The 14,541-nt window shown below is 42.1% G+C and overlaps 1 protein-coding gene across 2 annotated transcripts; it reads left to right on the forward strand.

Moving 5' to 3' along the window:
* The first annotated feature begins 3,055 nt into the window (after positions 1-3,055).
* LOC148684524 (cadherin-10-like) lies at positions 3,056-14,300 on the forward strand. 2 transcript variants are annotated; one of them, XM_088651850.1, is made up of 7 exons: positions 3,063-3,396; positions 8,920-9,090; positions 10,064-10,158; positions 10,432-10,554; positions 11,662-11,765; positions 13,044-13,189; positions 13,596-14,300. In XM_088651850.1, the coding sequence occupies exons 1-7, from the start codon at positions 3,240-3,242 to the stop codon at positions 13,814-13,816; spliced, it is 1,017 nt and encodes a 338-aa protein (XP_088507976.1). In that variant the 5' UTR covers positions 3,063-3,239; the 3' UTR covers positions 13,817-14,300. The 2 variants fall into 2 exon arrangements, with proteins under 2 accessions (XP_088507977.1, XP_088507976.1); XM_088651851.1 differs by lacking the exon at positions 10,432-10,554 and having other exon boundaries at positions 3,056-3,396.
* The last annotated feature ends 241 nt before the right edge of the window (positions 14,301-14,541 follow it).

Genomic DNA, 14,541 nt, shown 5'->3' on the forward strand with positions numbered 1-14,541 from the left:
AGGTGAGTTCTTGAAGATCCCCTGCGAACATGATGCTTATGAATCCTTGTATCTTTATCCCTGCAAAACTAGATCCAGCACAGAGGGAGGGAGGGAGGGAGGGTCATGTATTCCTTTGTATCTAGGCATTATATTTCCATGGTTACCTGGAGCTTCTGCAGGTAACAAAACAAATAAGGAAAGTCTGAGTGAAGGCGGAGACTGGAGTAACAGAATGACAAAATAAATAACATACACTGACCCCTGGATAATACTGAGACTCGGTCATCAACAGGATAGATAGAGAGTCCATGAACAGTGCTTCTCTATGTCTGTAAATCCCACTGCCAGCCCATTAATTGAGCATCTCATCCATTGCCTGGAACTGATCTCCTCCCTTGCTGGGAGATGAGTTGATGGTTTAATAGCTTTTTCACATTTTTGACTTCTACCGGTACACGTTGCAGCAGATGTTCAATTGATAAGCCATTAGTTCATAATAATTACAGTATGCCTGTGTGCATAAAAGATAACAGCCACCTGGATGTAATGGGCAAGTTCCCTTTTATTATCCCAGCTGCTGAGTCATCAAAAAGGTCTTAGTAAATACAAAAGATTCTGATTCCATACATAACGCCTTACAGAGTTGCAAAGGCAGGATATGCAGGTCCCCACCCATAAGGAGCTTACAATCAAAGGTAGACAATGGGGGAACCAACAGGAGAAAGAGGTGAACATCAAAGGAATAAGGGATGATCCAGTTTTGACCTTAAGGTGTGTTGAATTAATCTGCAGTCTTTCTAGAAAATGGTGGTCTTTCAGAACCTCTCAGGAGGCCCACCTGTTTATAGATGGGCAGTGATGCTAATTTTGACTAGGTGATGTATTTCATAGACTGCTGTATTTGCTCAAGCTGCCTCTGAGATCTTCATTAAGCTGCTCTGAGACCTCAGTTTGCAGCCCAGAGGTTTCTAGTTTTGCTTCAAGGGTGTCCATTTGCTGCTGATCCATGGTGTCTTTTCCCTGCTGTGAGATATATTTCCTATAAGCTACTGGCTTTGCTGTTTTAATGTCCCATTCACTTGAGTTCAGAGTGTTGCTGTTATTTCCTCCATTCCCAGGCTTCTTCAGGGAAAGCAATGGCAATTTAAAGTGGCATGATACTGCTTTAAATGTATAGTGCAGATGGGACCTAAGTCTTTAAGGACCAAACTGCATGTTACATCGGGTCCTCCCTAACAAGTTGTGGCAACCAGATCCTGTGTTGTGCGTGGGAGCGTTTGGATAGCCACAACACCCTATTGGAGGTCCCTCGATGCTGGGAGCAATCAGACCAATGGGATGCCAGCTAAAGTACACCGAGGGACCTCTATTTAAGCCCATGCACGCATGTGTCCCTGAGCTTCCTCTTTGGGGCCAGTGCATCGGAACACCCGCCCACCTCTCCCTATATTTAGGGCTTGTGCTTGACCTTGCTATGCCGTCGTGTGTCATCTGTTGTTGGGACAGGGGCACGGCAGGAATTTCCCCCACTTGGCTAATTGGCTGGTGCCATTTGGGTTTCGCCTGCCGCGTAGCAAATTGTCACAATTTGTAAGGTGGTGGATAGGCTCTGGTTCAAGTTGATAGGGGTGGCAGAAGGGTCTCGCCATCCCTATGCGTTGGGTATTCCACTAAAGGAATCCACAGACTCATGGTTGGTCTTCCCTGTGAGGGGTTGTGCCCTGAGCCTGAGTCAGGGGACATCTGGGGGGAGGACTGGCAGGGCTTCTGCTTTCTACTGTCCCAGGTGTTCACCCGAGGCTGACCTATGGTTGGTGCCCAGGGTTAGCGCTGCCTGCAAGGGTGCAGGGAGCTAGTCAAACCAGAGCCTATGTAACCACTCACTTGATTGTAATCAATAAAGTTGTGGCCTAAATTCTGCCAAAAACCAAACCAAAGATTTGAGTCTTGTCTGAATTTATTTACCATCTATTTTGCCTTTCAGTGCAAGATTTTTCTTTCCAATAGCCAATGTAGGAGAGGGTCAGGAAGGAAGCAACTTGGATTGGGACATTGGCATGGAGGATAAAGAGCTCCATCTCTCTGTCCTCTGCTGTGTTAGAGATGGTGGCTCATATATGGTGACTGTTTTTGAAAGAAAAGTCTTGTACTCAGGGGCAAGCCATGTCATTAGTATAACATGTAGCTTGGTCCTTAGAAACTATGGCTGATTTAAAGGCCTCCACCACTTTGAATGGGATTTGGGTTGAGTTTGTCCTGCCTGTTGAAATTTGACAGAGAAGCAAACTTAACATTATCAGCGGTTATGTTGTAGCCTTATCAGCTACTAAGGGTCCTTTAAGTTGTGCCCAGGCAGGACAGAGATAGTCAATAATGGCACCAGGGGTTGAATCCAGAGAAAGAGTTTAATTCTTAATTAATTAAGAGACTCTTGGTGGTTAAGCCTCACGACAAGAATAAAGAAACACAAATTGCAAAGCTTCTTATACACTTCTTGGGCTCTGTAAATGTGCGCACGCAAGGGGGTCACAAGTACATATTAGGATCTTCCTGTGTCCGGTCCTGTGCATAATAAACACATGCTGACTCATGCTGCCCCGGTAGCATCCTCACTCAGCCTTGAGTAAGACTATGCGTCAAGGATAGCAGCTTCCCCGTACGTCCACTGATAAACCTTTCTCTGTGATCCAGACAAGGTCAGCTCTTAGCCTTGATTGCACTTTGACACACAGAGGCATAGAGGCAAAGAGGAAAGCATTTTTAAGAAGCATTTAGGAGGAATATTGGGGGGGGCAATGCAAACTATAGGATCAGATCTAGCTCAATAACACAATTGGCAAACCCCTCCCTTCAATGTGAACTTGGAACGTGCAACACACCCTCAAGACAATGCTGATCTTTTGTGCTTGGTAACAACCTAATTATGGAGTGCTGCTTCCTTAATCTGCACTCAGATTCTCGCAAGTGCAGCAGCACATACATTTCCTCATTAGCTGTTGGTTTTATGGATCCTGGATGTTAGAATCTGTGCATCATGGCATTAGCAAGGAACAGCCTTATTGCCCTTTTAATGTGTACAAGTAAGTTGGACTATGACAGAGGCAGGTGAATATACTGAGAGAAATTGTACTTAAGAAATACTTTCTCAGATAAGGATCTTGCAGTATCTGTAGTTCAATCCTGAAATCTAACAAATCAAAGAGAAAGAGGTAGATTTTCTTCCTTTGACCTCTCTCCCCTTTTTAGCAGTTTCCAGAATGACAGCTGACCTCATATTTACTTTCAACCCGGTCAATCTGAATGAGTCGACACCTGCAGGAACGGTGCTAAGTCAAGTTTCTGACCCTGATGTTAATGACACTACAAATACTTACACGACGGTTGATCACTTGGATAAATTTAGCATTGATCCAGGTAAGTATGCAATGCTTTTTCATTTGGGCATGTTCAGTATCTTCGTAATTTAATTTTGGGGTGAAGAATGAATGCAAAACAAGAGGGTGAAATCACAAGTGTGTGTTTTGTGGCTTTATAAAGTATTTTTATAAGTTCAGATGATATAAAAGAAAATGAGCAGGACGTAAGAGGTTGTCAATGGTGAGCCTTTCCCCCAGATCATTTTGCATTGTTGCCCCTTTATCCTTTCGCTTTTTAAAATAGTTTTGCCCCAAATTTCCCCTTCAAAATCGAATCAGCCCCCCTCCCCTGAATGAATTTAAAGGAGACTAGAAAAAGGAAGCAAATACTTCACGTGGATCAAAAACCATATTGGGTTCTTTGCAATACTATCCCTACTCTGAGTAGACCCACTGAATTTTTTTAATACAATTAATTTTCATCCATTAATTTCATTGTGTCTGCTCTGAGTAGAACTTAATTGGTTACCACACAGTGTCTACTCTTTGGGAACAATTCACTCTTTTTTAAAAAATTTTTTACAGTGCTTTCCTGCAAATGCACTCCCACCCCATAAATCAATTTTGCAGTAAACAAAAGCATCTTTTGCAACCAAAACCATTTCCGGAAATGAGAACAGGGTAAACATGGGCCCTTGCTGGCCACTGAATTATAATTTCTTATTATGAAATTAAAATACACACGTTGTATGCCAAATATACAGGATATGCTTTTGGCAGGGGCACTGGAGGGATGAGATCACGGCAGAGTGCAGACTGGAGTTCTTCTGTGTATGTAGATGCAAGGGAAAGTGCCAATGGTGTTACTGAGAGCAGCTAAAAATGTGCAGGTTACAGAAGGTGAGAGACAAGGGAAAAGCAAGAATCTCTACAAGGGCCTGAACAAACACTGAACTCACTGAGAGCACCATAACTTGAGGAATGCTTCAATGTCATTCTTTAGCTTAAAAAAAGAGAGGCCTGCCCAGGTGGTAAATCACCCCACACTGCAGATCTCTGGCAACATCCTGCAACATCTGGTGTGTGGGCCTTGAAGACAGTTTAGAAGCCGTAAAGGTAAAGGTAAAGCACCCCTGACAGTTAAGTCCAGTCACAAACAACTCTGGGGTTGTGACGCTCATCTCGCTTTACTGGCCGAGGGAGCCACCGTTTTGTTTTGTTTTTTTGTAAATAATTTTTATTCCATTTTCCATTTTGACAGAATAAACATAAGAAAAAACATACAATATAACATATAACAAACAAAAAAGAAAGCAAACAAACAAAACAAATCTAATTTTAAACATCCATTTTTCTGCTCATTGTCTTATGGACTTCCCCTTCCCAACCCTTTCTGATTTTCATTTTTTAATCCTCTTTGGCATTTCCCTTTATCATAATTTTTAATTCCTCTTCATTGTTTTCTTTCATTTTATATCCTACCCCTCCCCCACTACAATCCCAGTGATCGCCCTGCCACCAGAGAATCCCCAAGTGCAGTAGGAGAGGAGAAGCAGTCCTTTTTATCATTGAAGCCCCCCTTCCCCCCCGGTACCCCCCCCCCCACCAGAAGGTCCAGGATGAGGGGAGAGAGTGGAGGCAGAGGGACTCCGCTATCTTTAAACATCCTAATTAATCTATTCTATTTACACTTACTTTTCTTTATCATTTTTACAAACTTAAAATATTTTCCTCCTTTTAGCCTATACACCACTTCCAAATTGCTCCATATATCCAATTATTAATATTATTAAATTCCATTCCATTTATATTTATTCATCATTTTCTTCCATCCCCCTTTTAGCTGCAGGTACCTTAATTCTCACCATTTGGATCTTAATATCCATAATTTTCACCCCACTCCCATTCTCCAATGTCTTCCCCCCCCCACATCCAATTTCTCACCCTGCCACCTCCCAATCCACCCCTTTAATCTTTTCAAACCACTCCTGACAGCTCCCTTTCCCTTTCCCATTTCTTCTTTCCACTCTTCTTTTCTTGTCAACTGGAAATCAAGTCTTCTTTCCTGAATAAAAGCAAAGTCTTTCTCTGCTTCTTTTTCCTCTGAATCCTCTTCTCCAATCTCCAAATCTTGCTCTTTTCCTTCTATTTGCACTTTTCTTCCAGAATTCTCTTTAACATCTTTGAAGCAGTCTCCAAATTTTCTCACCTCAGTCATGCAAACTTTCAATGCCTGCTTATTTTCCAGCATTAATTTTTTGTAATTCCACAAAAAAGACATCTGTTGTTGAGACTGCCATCTGTCCAGCTTGAAGGTCACTCCAGTGCGAAAACAGGATGTGGGGGTGTGCATTCAATGTATCCAAATAAAAAGCGAAAGTGGAATGTATCTTTTTACAATGTTGCCATTTTTTCCTGCCGCTCAGACAAGGGATGTCGATTTTAAATCCAAACCCTCAGATTTCACAGGGATTTAAATCTTATTAACTTCTTCCCCCCTTCCCCTGCTTCTGGGGGGCGGGGAGATTCCAGTTCTGCCTTTGGAAGTTTAGCAACTTCTTATACTGTTTTCTGGCTTCAGGTATAAGTTATTGCTTCTAAGTCACTCAGTGGGTAGAAACTGGCTTCCGTTTTTTCAGTCCCTTTCCCGTGGCCAAATTTCTTTCGAATTAGTCCAAATAAGATCAATACTTATGGCACAGTCCTTTTAATTCAATTTCCTTTAGGAAGAATTGAGCGCTCATGCCTCACAGTCCTGCAGCTTTGTGCTGTCAAAGGTAACGATCTTAGTCCATTTGCGCAGCAGCTCCAGACCCCTCGCTCTTGGGGGCTCAAAACAGAGCCTTGCCGGGGAGGGGGGAGCCCACTTTTTGTGCCCTGCCGGACACTATGTCCCTAAAATGCTCGATTTGGGGTTTCTTCGGGAGTCCGCTGTGCTGGAGCGGCTCCCCCACCTTTGACACAGCAGACAGCTTCCCGGTCATGTGGCCACCATAACTAAGCCACTTCCGGCGAAACCAGAGCAGCACACGGAAACGCCATTTACCTTCCCACTGGAGTGGTACTTATTTATCTACTTGCACTTTTTTGGCATGCTTTCGAACTGCTAGGTGGGCAGGAGCTGGGACTGAACAACGGGAGCTGACCCTATCATGGGGATTTGACCCATCGACCTTCCAATCGCCAAGCCCAAGGCTTGGTGGTTTACACCACAGTGCCACCCGCATCCCTTTAGAAGCTATAGTTAGTAGATAATAAGGCAGGTGGGTTACTGCTTCGGACCAGATGTATGGACCATATCACTCCATTCTTAAAGCAGTTCCAGCCACTGGAATGTTTCTGGGCTCAATTCAGAGTGCTGGTTTAACCTTTACTGCACAATCTTCCGCATATTTACTCAGAGGCTAAGCTCCACTTAGTTGGTCTTATTCCCTAGTTAAATCAGTCAGGATTGCAGCCTTATAGCCCCAAACAGCTTGAGACAAGAGCAACTTGAGAACTGCATCCTCTGCAAAAATAAATTTCTGACTATTTAGATCCTCCTGAAAGGCCAAGGATGGGGAACCTACAGCACTCCAGATGTTGTTGAACTCCTGCTCCCATCATCCCCTAACAGTATTACATATGGTTAGGATGATGGAAGTCATAGTCTAATAATGCCTGGAGATCCAGATACTCCCATCACATTCATTGGCTCTTCTTTGGATTATCCTACCTTGAGAAGTGAGCCCAGGGATGATGTACAATTGGGGATGGAGGCTCACATTTGCCCTTTCCCAAACAATAAGTGAACTGAGATACAGCCATCCTTTGAAATTCACACTCCTCTGAATTCTGCAGTTCAGTTCTCCAGCTCAGTAATGTGTACAAAAATAAATATACAAGCACAAAGTGTGCAGAAAATTTCACATATTAGTCAAAATAATAAAAATGCATTATATAAAGGAAAATTGTTTTGCAAAAACATGGTTATTAGGCAAAATTGCATACAAAACTGTATATCAGGAGAAATTTGCACTAAAATGTTGGTGAATTTTCATGAGTACTTGCTTTTTAACCAAGAAACAAAATAAATCACAAACTGATATATAAACTGGTATCTGAAGACGTGTGCGTGCACATGAAAGCTCATACCAATAACAAACTCAGTTGGTCTCTAAGGTGCTACAGGAAGGAATTTTTTTTTATTCGACTATGGCAAACCAACACAGCTACCTACCTGATATATAAATGTGACTGATGGAATTTAAGATTGGAAAAATGAGAAACTGAGAGAAGCCAAATTTCACAGATTTGCCCATCTAATGGTTCCTTTTTCTTTGTGGGGGTATTGACTTTGGAATTTCCTCCTTTGCGAGACGCACCTGACACTGAGCCTGATATATTTCCAGCACCAGACAGAGACCATTTTAGTTGCTTGGATGCTTTAGATGGTGAGCTTTTCTTGGTGCTGACCTTTAAAGCCCTAAACGGCCTCGGTCCTATATACCTGAAGGAGCGTCTCCACCCCCATTGTTCAGCCCGGACACTGAGATCCAGCGCCGAGGGCCTTCTGGCGGTTCCCTCACTGCGAAAAGTAAAGCTACAGGAAACCAGGCAGAGGGCCTTTTCGGTAGTGGTGCCCGCCCTGTGGAATGCCCTCCCATCGGAGGTCAAGGAGATAAACAACTACCTGACATTTAGAAAAGACCTAAAGGCAGCCCTGTTTAGGGAAGTTTTTAATCTGTGATATTTTAATGTATTTTGGTTCTTGTTGGAAGCCGCCCAGAGTGGCGGGGGAAACCCAGTGGGGTATAAATAAATAAATAAATAAATAAATAAATAAATAAATGGTGTTTTGATCTCGGACCTGATCTTTCTGGTCTCAAAAGTTTCGAAGGACAAAAGTCAAGTAAGCAGGTCATAAGCCTTACTGCTTCAAGCGACTTGTCGCCATGGTCATGCAAAACAAGCGAGAAGATATCCGCTCTCACAGTGCGTGCTACTTGATATCCTGATCCCACCCATCTCCTGCTCTGTCACAACGGCGGCACCCAGATCAGCACAGATGTGAGCAATTTTATCTGCCATGTGCTTAGCAAATTGGTCACAGCGTCTCCTTGAGGGTCCCAGTATCAGCATTTCAGGGGGGTGGGGTGGGGGGGAGGACAAGGTTCAGTAAAATTTAACAAGTTGCTCATTCAAGGCTCAGGTGCAGCCCTCCCAAACCTCCTTTTTTGTTTTCCAGAAAAGCAGAAGTGATTTTCTTTTTTCTTTTTCTTTTTAAAAACCCTCCAATTTATTTTAACCACAACAGTGTCATTGACACAGACAAAGTCACCCCTTTCTGAAAGGCCCTTTATTTTGGCCTTGGCAGGTGTAGCTAGTAGCTAGGTGTAGCTAGAATCATTGAATTCATAACAGTAGCCATTAATGCAGCAACTATAGAGGTTCCCACATAGCAGTGCATGCACTTGATACAAATTGATATAAAAATGTGCTTGCCCCCACCCCAAATGCTCTGGCTTATTGGTCTGTGTATGTTTTAATCTAAAGACAAAACAACAGTGGTAAACTGTAAAGCAGCTATCTTTCTTCTAAGTTTCAGGCATCATTAAAAACAAGAAAGTATTTAATTTTGAAAGAGAGGAGAAACATTATGAGCTGCGCATTGAGTCAGTCCTTCCTGCAAAATGGAAATTTCTCACCATCAACATTCATGATGTTCCTGAAAAACCCAACTGTACAGACCCTGAGTTTGTTTTAGGAACAGGTGAGAAATACTAAATTTGACCCAATACAGTACAGTACTAAATATAACAGAAAAATAAAAATTCTCATTCAGTTCCCCCAACAAACCCCAACAATAAATTAATGCATAAGGTGCTAATCTTAACAATGCTAGTTCCATCTATTCCAGTAAGTGCTGGTGCTGAGCTGTGAGCAGCAGCCTGAAGTGACCCAGGAGCTGAGTACCAGAAATTGTGGGAGAAACCCATTCTAGACCAAAGGAAAAAGAGGAGGGCAAAGCAAAAAAATCAGTCAAGGATACAAGAACACATTAGAGTAGGCATCCCCAAACTGCGGCCCTCCAGATGTTTTGGCCTACAATTCCCATGATCCCTAGCCAGGAGGACCAGTGGTCAGGGATGATGAGAATTGTAGTCCAAAACATCTGGAGGGCCGAAGGTTGGGGATGCCTGCATTAGAGCTACAACATTGCTCAAGCAATGCTCTACTGGAACAGGGGTGGGGAAGCTTAGATCCTCCAGATGTTACTGAATTACAACTCCCATCATCCTTGGGCACTGGCCATGCTTGCTGAGGCTGATGGGAGTTGTAGATCAGCAACATCTGGAGATGCCAAAGGTCCCCCAATCCTGTTATACTCCTTCCTTTTTAGGAAGATCCAATGGCCACCCCTGAGTAGGCAAAGTCATTTCAGGACCAGAAGGTTCTTCACTGAGAAGTTTCCACCTGTAGTTCTATACATCATCACATGGGGCTGCTGCACATGGTGCAAGTAACGCCTAACAATCAACCTCCAGATGTTTTGGACTACAATTCCCATCTTCCCCAACCACTGGTGCTGTTAGCTAGGGATCATGGGAGTTGTAGGCCAAAACATCTGGAGGGCCACAGTTTGGGGATGCCTGCTCTAGCATCTCACCAGTAGAGCCTTGCTGTTGGTATCAGTGCACTTGTAAGAGCACATACTAGTTTTTGTTTATTTATTTGCTTCACAGCTAATGTAACTGTTGATGAAAACTCACCAGTATTGACATCAATCTACAAAATGGAAGCAGTAGATGAGGATCTTGTAAATGGTGATCATTTAACGGTACATAGTTCTCTTTTTCCTATTGTAGTAGAGTGCATTTCATAGACGTTGTTTTTTAAAAGCTGAAGTGCTGCTACTAGGTTTTCAGAAAAAGAACAGCCCCCTGTTTCCTCTTTGGGGAGGGACTGCATTTTGCTGGCTATGTCACCAAAACGTCCCTTCTTGCTGCAATTTCTACCGCATTTGCTCCTCTTTTGAATTATTTGTTTCTGAATCTCAGCTGTACCTATGATATGTATACACCATGCAAATGATAGGTATGCTGTTTTGCAGTTCACTGTGGAGAGAACATTGTCTGCACCCAAGGAAGGGGGAGAGTTTTTTACCTTGGATCCAGATACTGGTATTTTGAGACGGAATGCAAACCAGCTCCTGGACTATGATCAAGGATATCATGTAATAATGATGAGTCACTGCGATGTAATACTGTGCAATGCTGAAGGGTGGTAGGAAAAGGATTTCTTTGAAAATAAATGAATCTGTGGTCCAGCTCAGGGAAGGGGTTGTCTAAGTAAGGTTAGATAGCATAGACTAGATGTGCCAGGATTGCTACCTTATGCATGTGTTGTGGCCAAAAACCTCTACCATGCCTCTCCTTCACCAGCAGAACAACAAATGGTTGCATTTGGTTTGGTTTAAAGTAGATCACTAAAATCAATGAGTTGTATCTAACGAAGTCGTCATGTTAGCCCAAGGACTTCTGCCTGTGCAATTGGACTTCTTCTCCCATAGCTGCCTTGGAGGGTTGGTGGAACCATGAGGAGAGGAGAGGGAGAGGAAGTCCTCTTGTGCTGGTGGAAGTCTTTGTGATACCCAGATGACTTTGTTGGAGACCACCCATGGGACTGAAGTTAAAGATGTCCACTGATTTTAGTAGGTTTACTCTGTGCAGGATATATCCCATACACAACTGTTGCTGTTTTTAAAATGCTCCTCCGTGAAATGCTTCAGTGGGATTGCTGACGTTGGATTGCTCAGTGAAACCTGAAGAAAAACTGGAATTTCCCCAAAGGGTGAAATGTCTATACTATAAAAGATAGCTCAGAAATCATTTAAGTATGTAATAATAAGAATAAAATATTTAGTATATTTGGTATTAAGTTTGTATTTCTTGGATTCTTGCCCTGTGACCATGAGATGAAGGGAAGTATATAAATATGCATATCTACTATATATTTCTGATAGTGGCTTGATTGTCCATCTGTTCTCTATGGGTTTAAGATATGCCTGTTGGGTTCCTGAGGTAGGGGCAGCGGTCCTCAACAATATTTGAACACCAGCCACCATTTTGAATCAAGTGACAGACCAAAATGTCACTTTGCTGTGACATCACCCTTTATTATTATTATTATTAATAATAATAATAAGATTGATTTAGTCCACTATAGCTGTTCCTATGAATGTCCTATATTCGTAATTGTAAATTTTAGACAGAATGTATATGGTTATTTAATTGTGGCTGTAATAAATGTGATGTTCTGTTCCACCAATATTTTCTCCTAGAAATTTCAGTTCCTGATGAGAGCCACAGATACAACAGGAAACTTCTGTCAAGGAACATTAACCATAAATATTCAAGACTTAAATGATGAAAAACCTGAATTTGAGTAAGAAATATGTTTCTTTTTATCAAGGAATAAAACAAAAAAGGGACCCAGGTGGCGCTGTGGGCTAAACCACTGAGCCTAGGGCTTGCTGATCAGAAGGTCGGCGGTTCGAATCCCTGTGACGGGGTGAGCTCCCGTTGCTTGGTCCCAGCTCCTGCCAACCTAGCAGTTCGAAAGCACATCAAAATGCAAGTAGATAAATAGGAACCGCTATAGCGGGAAGGTAAACGGCGTTTCCATGTGCTGCTCTGGTTTGCCAGAAGCGGCTTAGTCATGCTGGCCACATGACCTGGAAGCTATATGCCGGCTCCCTTGGCCAATAATGCGAGATGAGTGTGCAACCCCAGAGTCGTTCACGACTGGACCTAATGGTCAGGGGTCCCTTTACCTTTACCTTTAAAACAAAAAAGGACCTTTATCAAAGTTTGCTTGAATACAGAAATTTTTATAAACACTTGAAAGATAAAATGCTCTTGTGACATATGGCCTTGGCTTTTACTCAAAGCTTGATTACATTTGACTAAAATAAGACTATAAAAATTGGTTTTGTAAAATGGAAGTTTTAGATGTGTCTCCATTTTCAGTTTAAGGCAGTATAGCCCACAACCATGGAATTCCCTCCCCACGAAGATCTGTCTTTCCACTTCATTAAACAGTTTTCAATGAATGCTGAGGATGCAAATCTTTGCCCTGATTTGATTCCTGAGTTGTATAGTTTCAGAACCCACTCTATTCTTGGTGATTGCATTTCCCCCCCTTTTTTTGGGTAATTGTAATTATAGGGTGAAGGGCTTTTTAATGTAGTAGTAATAGTAAAAATAGTAACAACAACTCAATGTTAATAATAAGGATGCACACATTAGGGAGTTGGGATTGGCTGAAGATTCCCAATACAGTGGAACCTCGGTTTATGAACACCTCGGTTTACAAATTTTTGGTTTACGAACGCCGCGGACCCATCTGGAACGGATTAATTCCCTTTCCATTACTTTCAATGGGAAAGTTCACTTCAGTTTATGAACGCTTCAGTTTATGATCAGACTTCCGGAACCAATTGTGTTCATAAACCGAGGTGCCACTATAATTGGGCAATGGGTGATATATTTGGGTTTGCTGCTTTATAATGTGCAGACAGGCATTTTGCTGTATTGTAAGCATTTACTTGCTGGTGTTGCACATTATGGAGCCATAGGTTTTTGAACAAAGCATAAGAAATCATAAGAGATCCCAGTTTCACCAGTAAATCTATCTTACTTTCATGTTTGCTACTACATTTAGACCCCTTCCTTCAGATTCTGTGAATGTGACCGAAAAAGTGCCGGTGGGAAGTATTATTGCCACAGTGAAAGCGGTGGATCGAGATGAGAACAGCAACATTACCTATGCATTCATAAAGCCACAGGCACTGTTTGGCTTGGACCAAAGTAAGCGATATCTTTGCACATTTTCAGCATAGGCCTCCTCAGAATTGTGAAATGGTTTAATTTCCTCAGCGTCCCTTTCTAGAATTTTTATTCACACAAAATCTCCCTATAAAGTGTCCAACTACTTCTTTGTGCCTCAATGATTTACACAACCAGTTCAGGTGATCTTAATGCAGCTTGCTTCTATGTCTGCCGCTGCACACATGGTCCCACTATGTGTAGCGCCTCGAGTACACTATGAACTAGCCCGTTTTGTCCCAATAAAGTACCTTAAAGGTTACAGGTGATATGACTTTGTCTATTGCACCATACTCTCTTTTCTTGCAGGAGCATTTTTTCAGTGACATTCAGTATGATCTATCCATCGCAATCTGTTCATTTCTGTTCCTTTTCCCCCCACAATCAGAAAGAGGCACAATTACTGTTTTAGAGCCTTTGGATTCAGTCAGTACTAAACATGTCAGAGTTTACCCACTGGAAATTGAGGCAATGGACAATGGAAACATCCACACTGCCTCTTATACACTAATCATATTTGTAGAAGATGTGAATGACCAACCAGTGTGTGATCCAAGTTTTTCTACAGGAACAGGCAAGTTGATGCATCTATTAACTCAAAGTCATTGAAAATCACTTCTCACTGGGCAAAGTTAAACTCTCTTAATCTTCTTTGACTACAGTGGGACTTAAAAGTATGTAAACGAACGTGGGTAATTTGAACACTACATATTATGGAAAAAATCAGTAGATTTACACGTCCTTTAGCTCTGCATTCATCGGTCTGACATTAGAAGGTGGGTTGTTGTTTTTTTTTTGCATTAATGCTGTCTTTGAGCACAGTGGAAACATTAAGGTAATTGTACAAAAAGAGAGAAATGATATGAAGTGGGAAGTTCATCAGCAATTGAGAGGACAGTGGTTAGTTATAGAAGAGATTGTAGTGACCAAACATAGGCTGCATTCAGACAGCATATTATTCCATTTTCACACAACATAAAAGCAAATCTAGTGAAAGTTCAGCATTCATTTCTGTCTTAATTCCTTCCAGAAAAAAATATTTCCAAACCCATTAACCCAGAAAATTGTGGAAGTGATGGAATTTGGGTACATGGTGTACGGGCATACAGCTCTTTTATGGGTGAATCAGGGGGGCAGAGAAAGGCAGGTGTAAGGAATGGGTAAGGGGGTAGTGACTTGTCCAATGACATTTGTTGCTGTGTCACAACACTCTATTGGTGGTATACATGTATGTATGGTATACATGTTGGTATATCATTCAAAAAGCAACAATTCCATAATGCAACAGACACTGTGGCGTGAAGAAAAATGTTAGAAATTGGGACCAAAGGACT

Source organism: Zootoca vivipara, chromosome 9 (genome assembly GCF_965207765.1).
Source record: "Zootoca vivipara chromosome 9, rZooViv2.hap1.1, whole genome shotgun sequence".
Classification (NCBI taxonomy): Eukaryota; Metazoa; Chordata; class Lepidosauria; order Squamata; family Lacertidae; genus Zootoca; species Zootoca vivipara.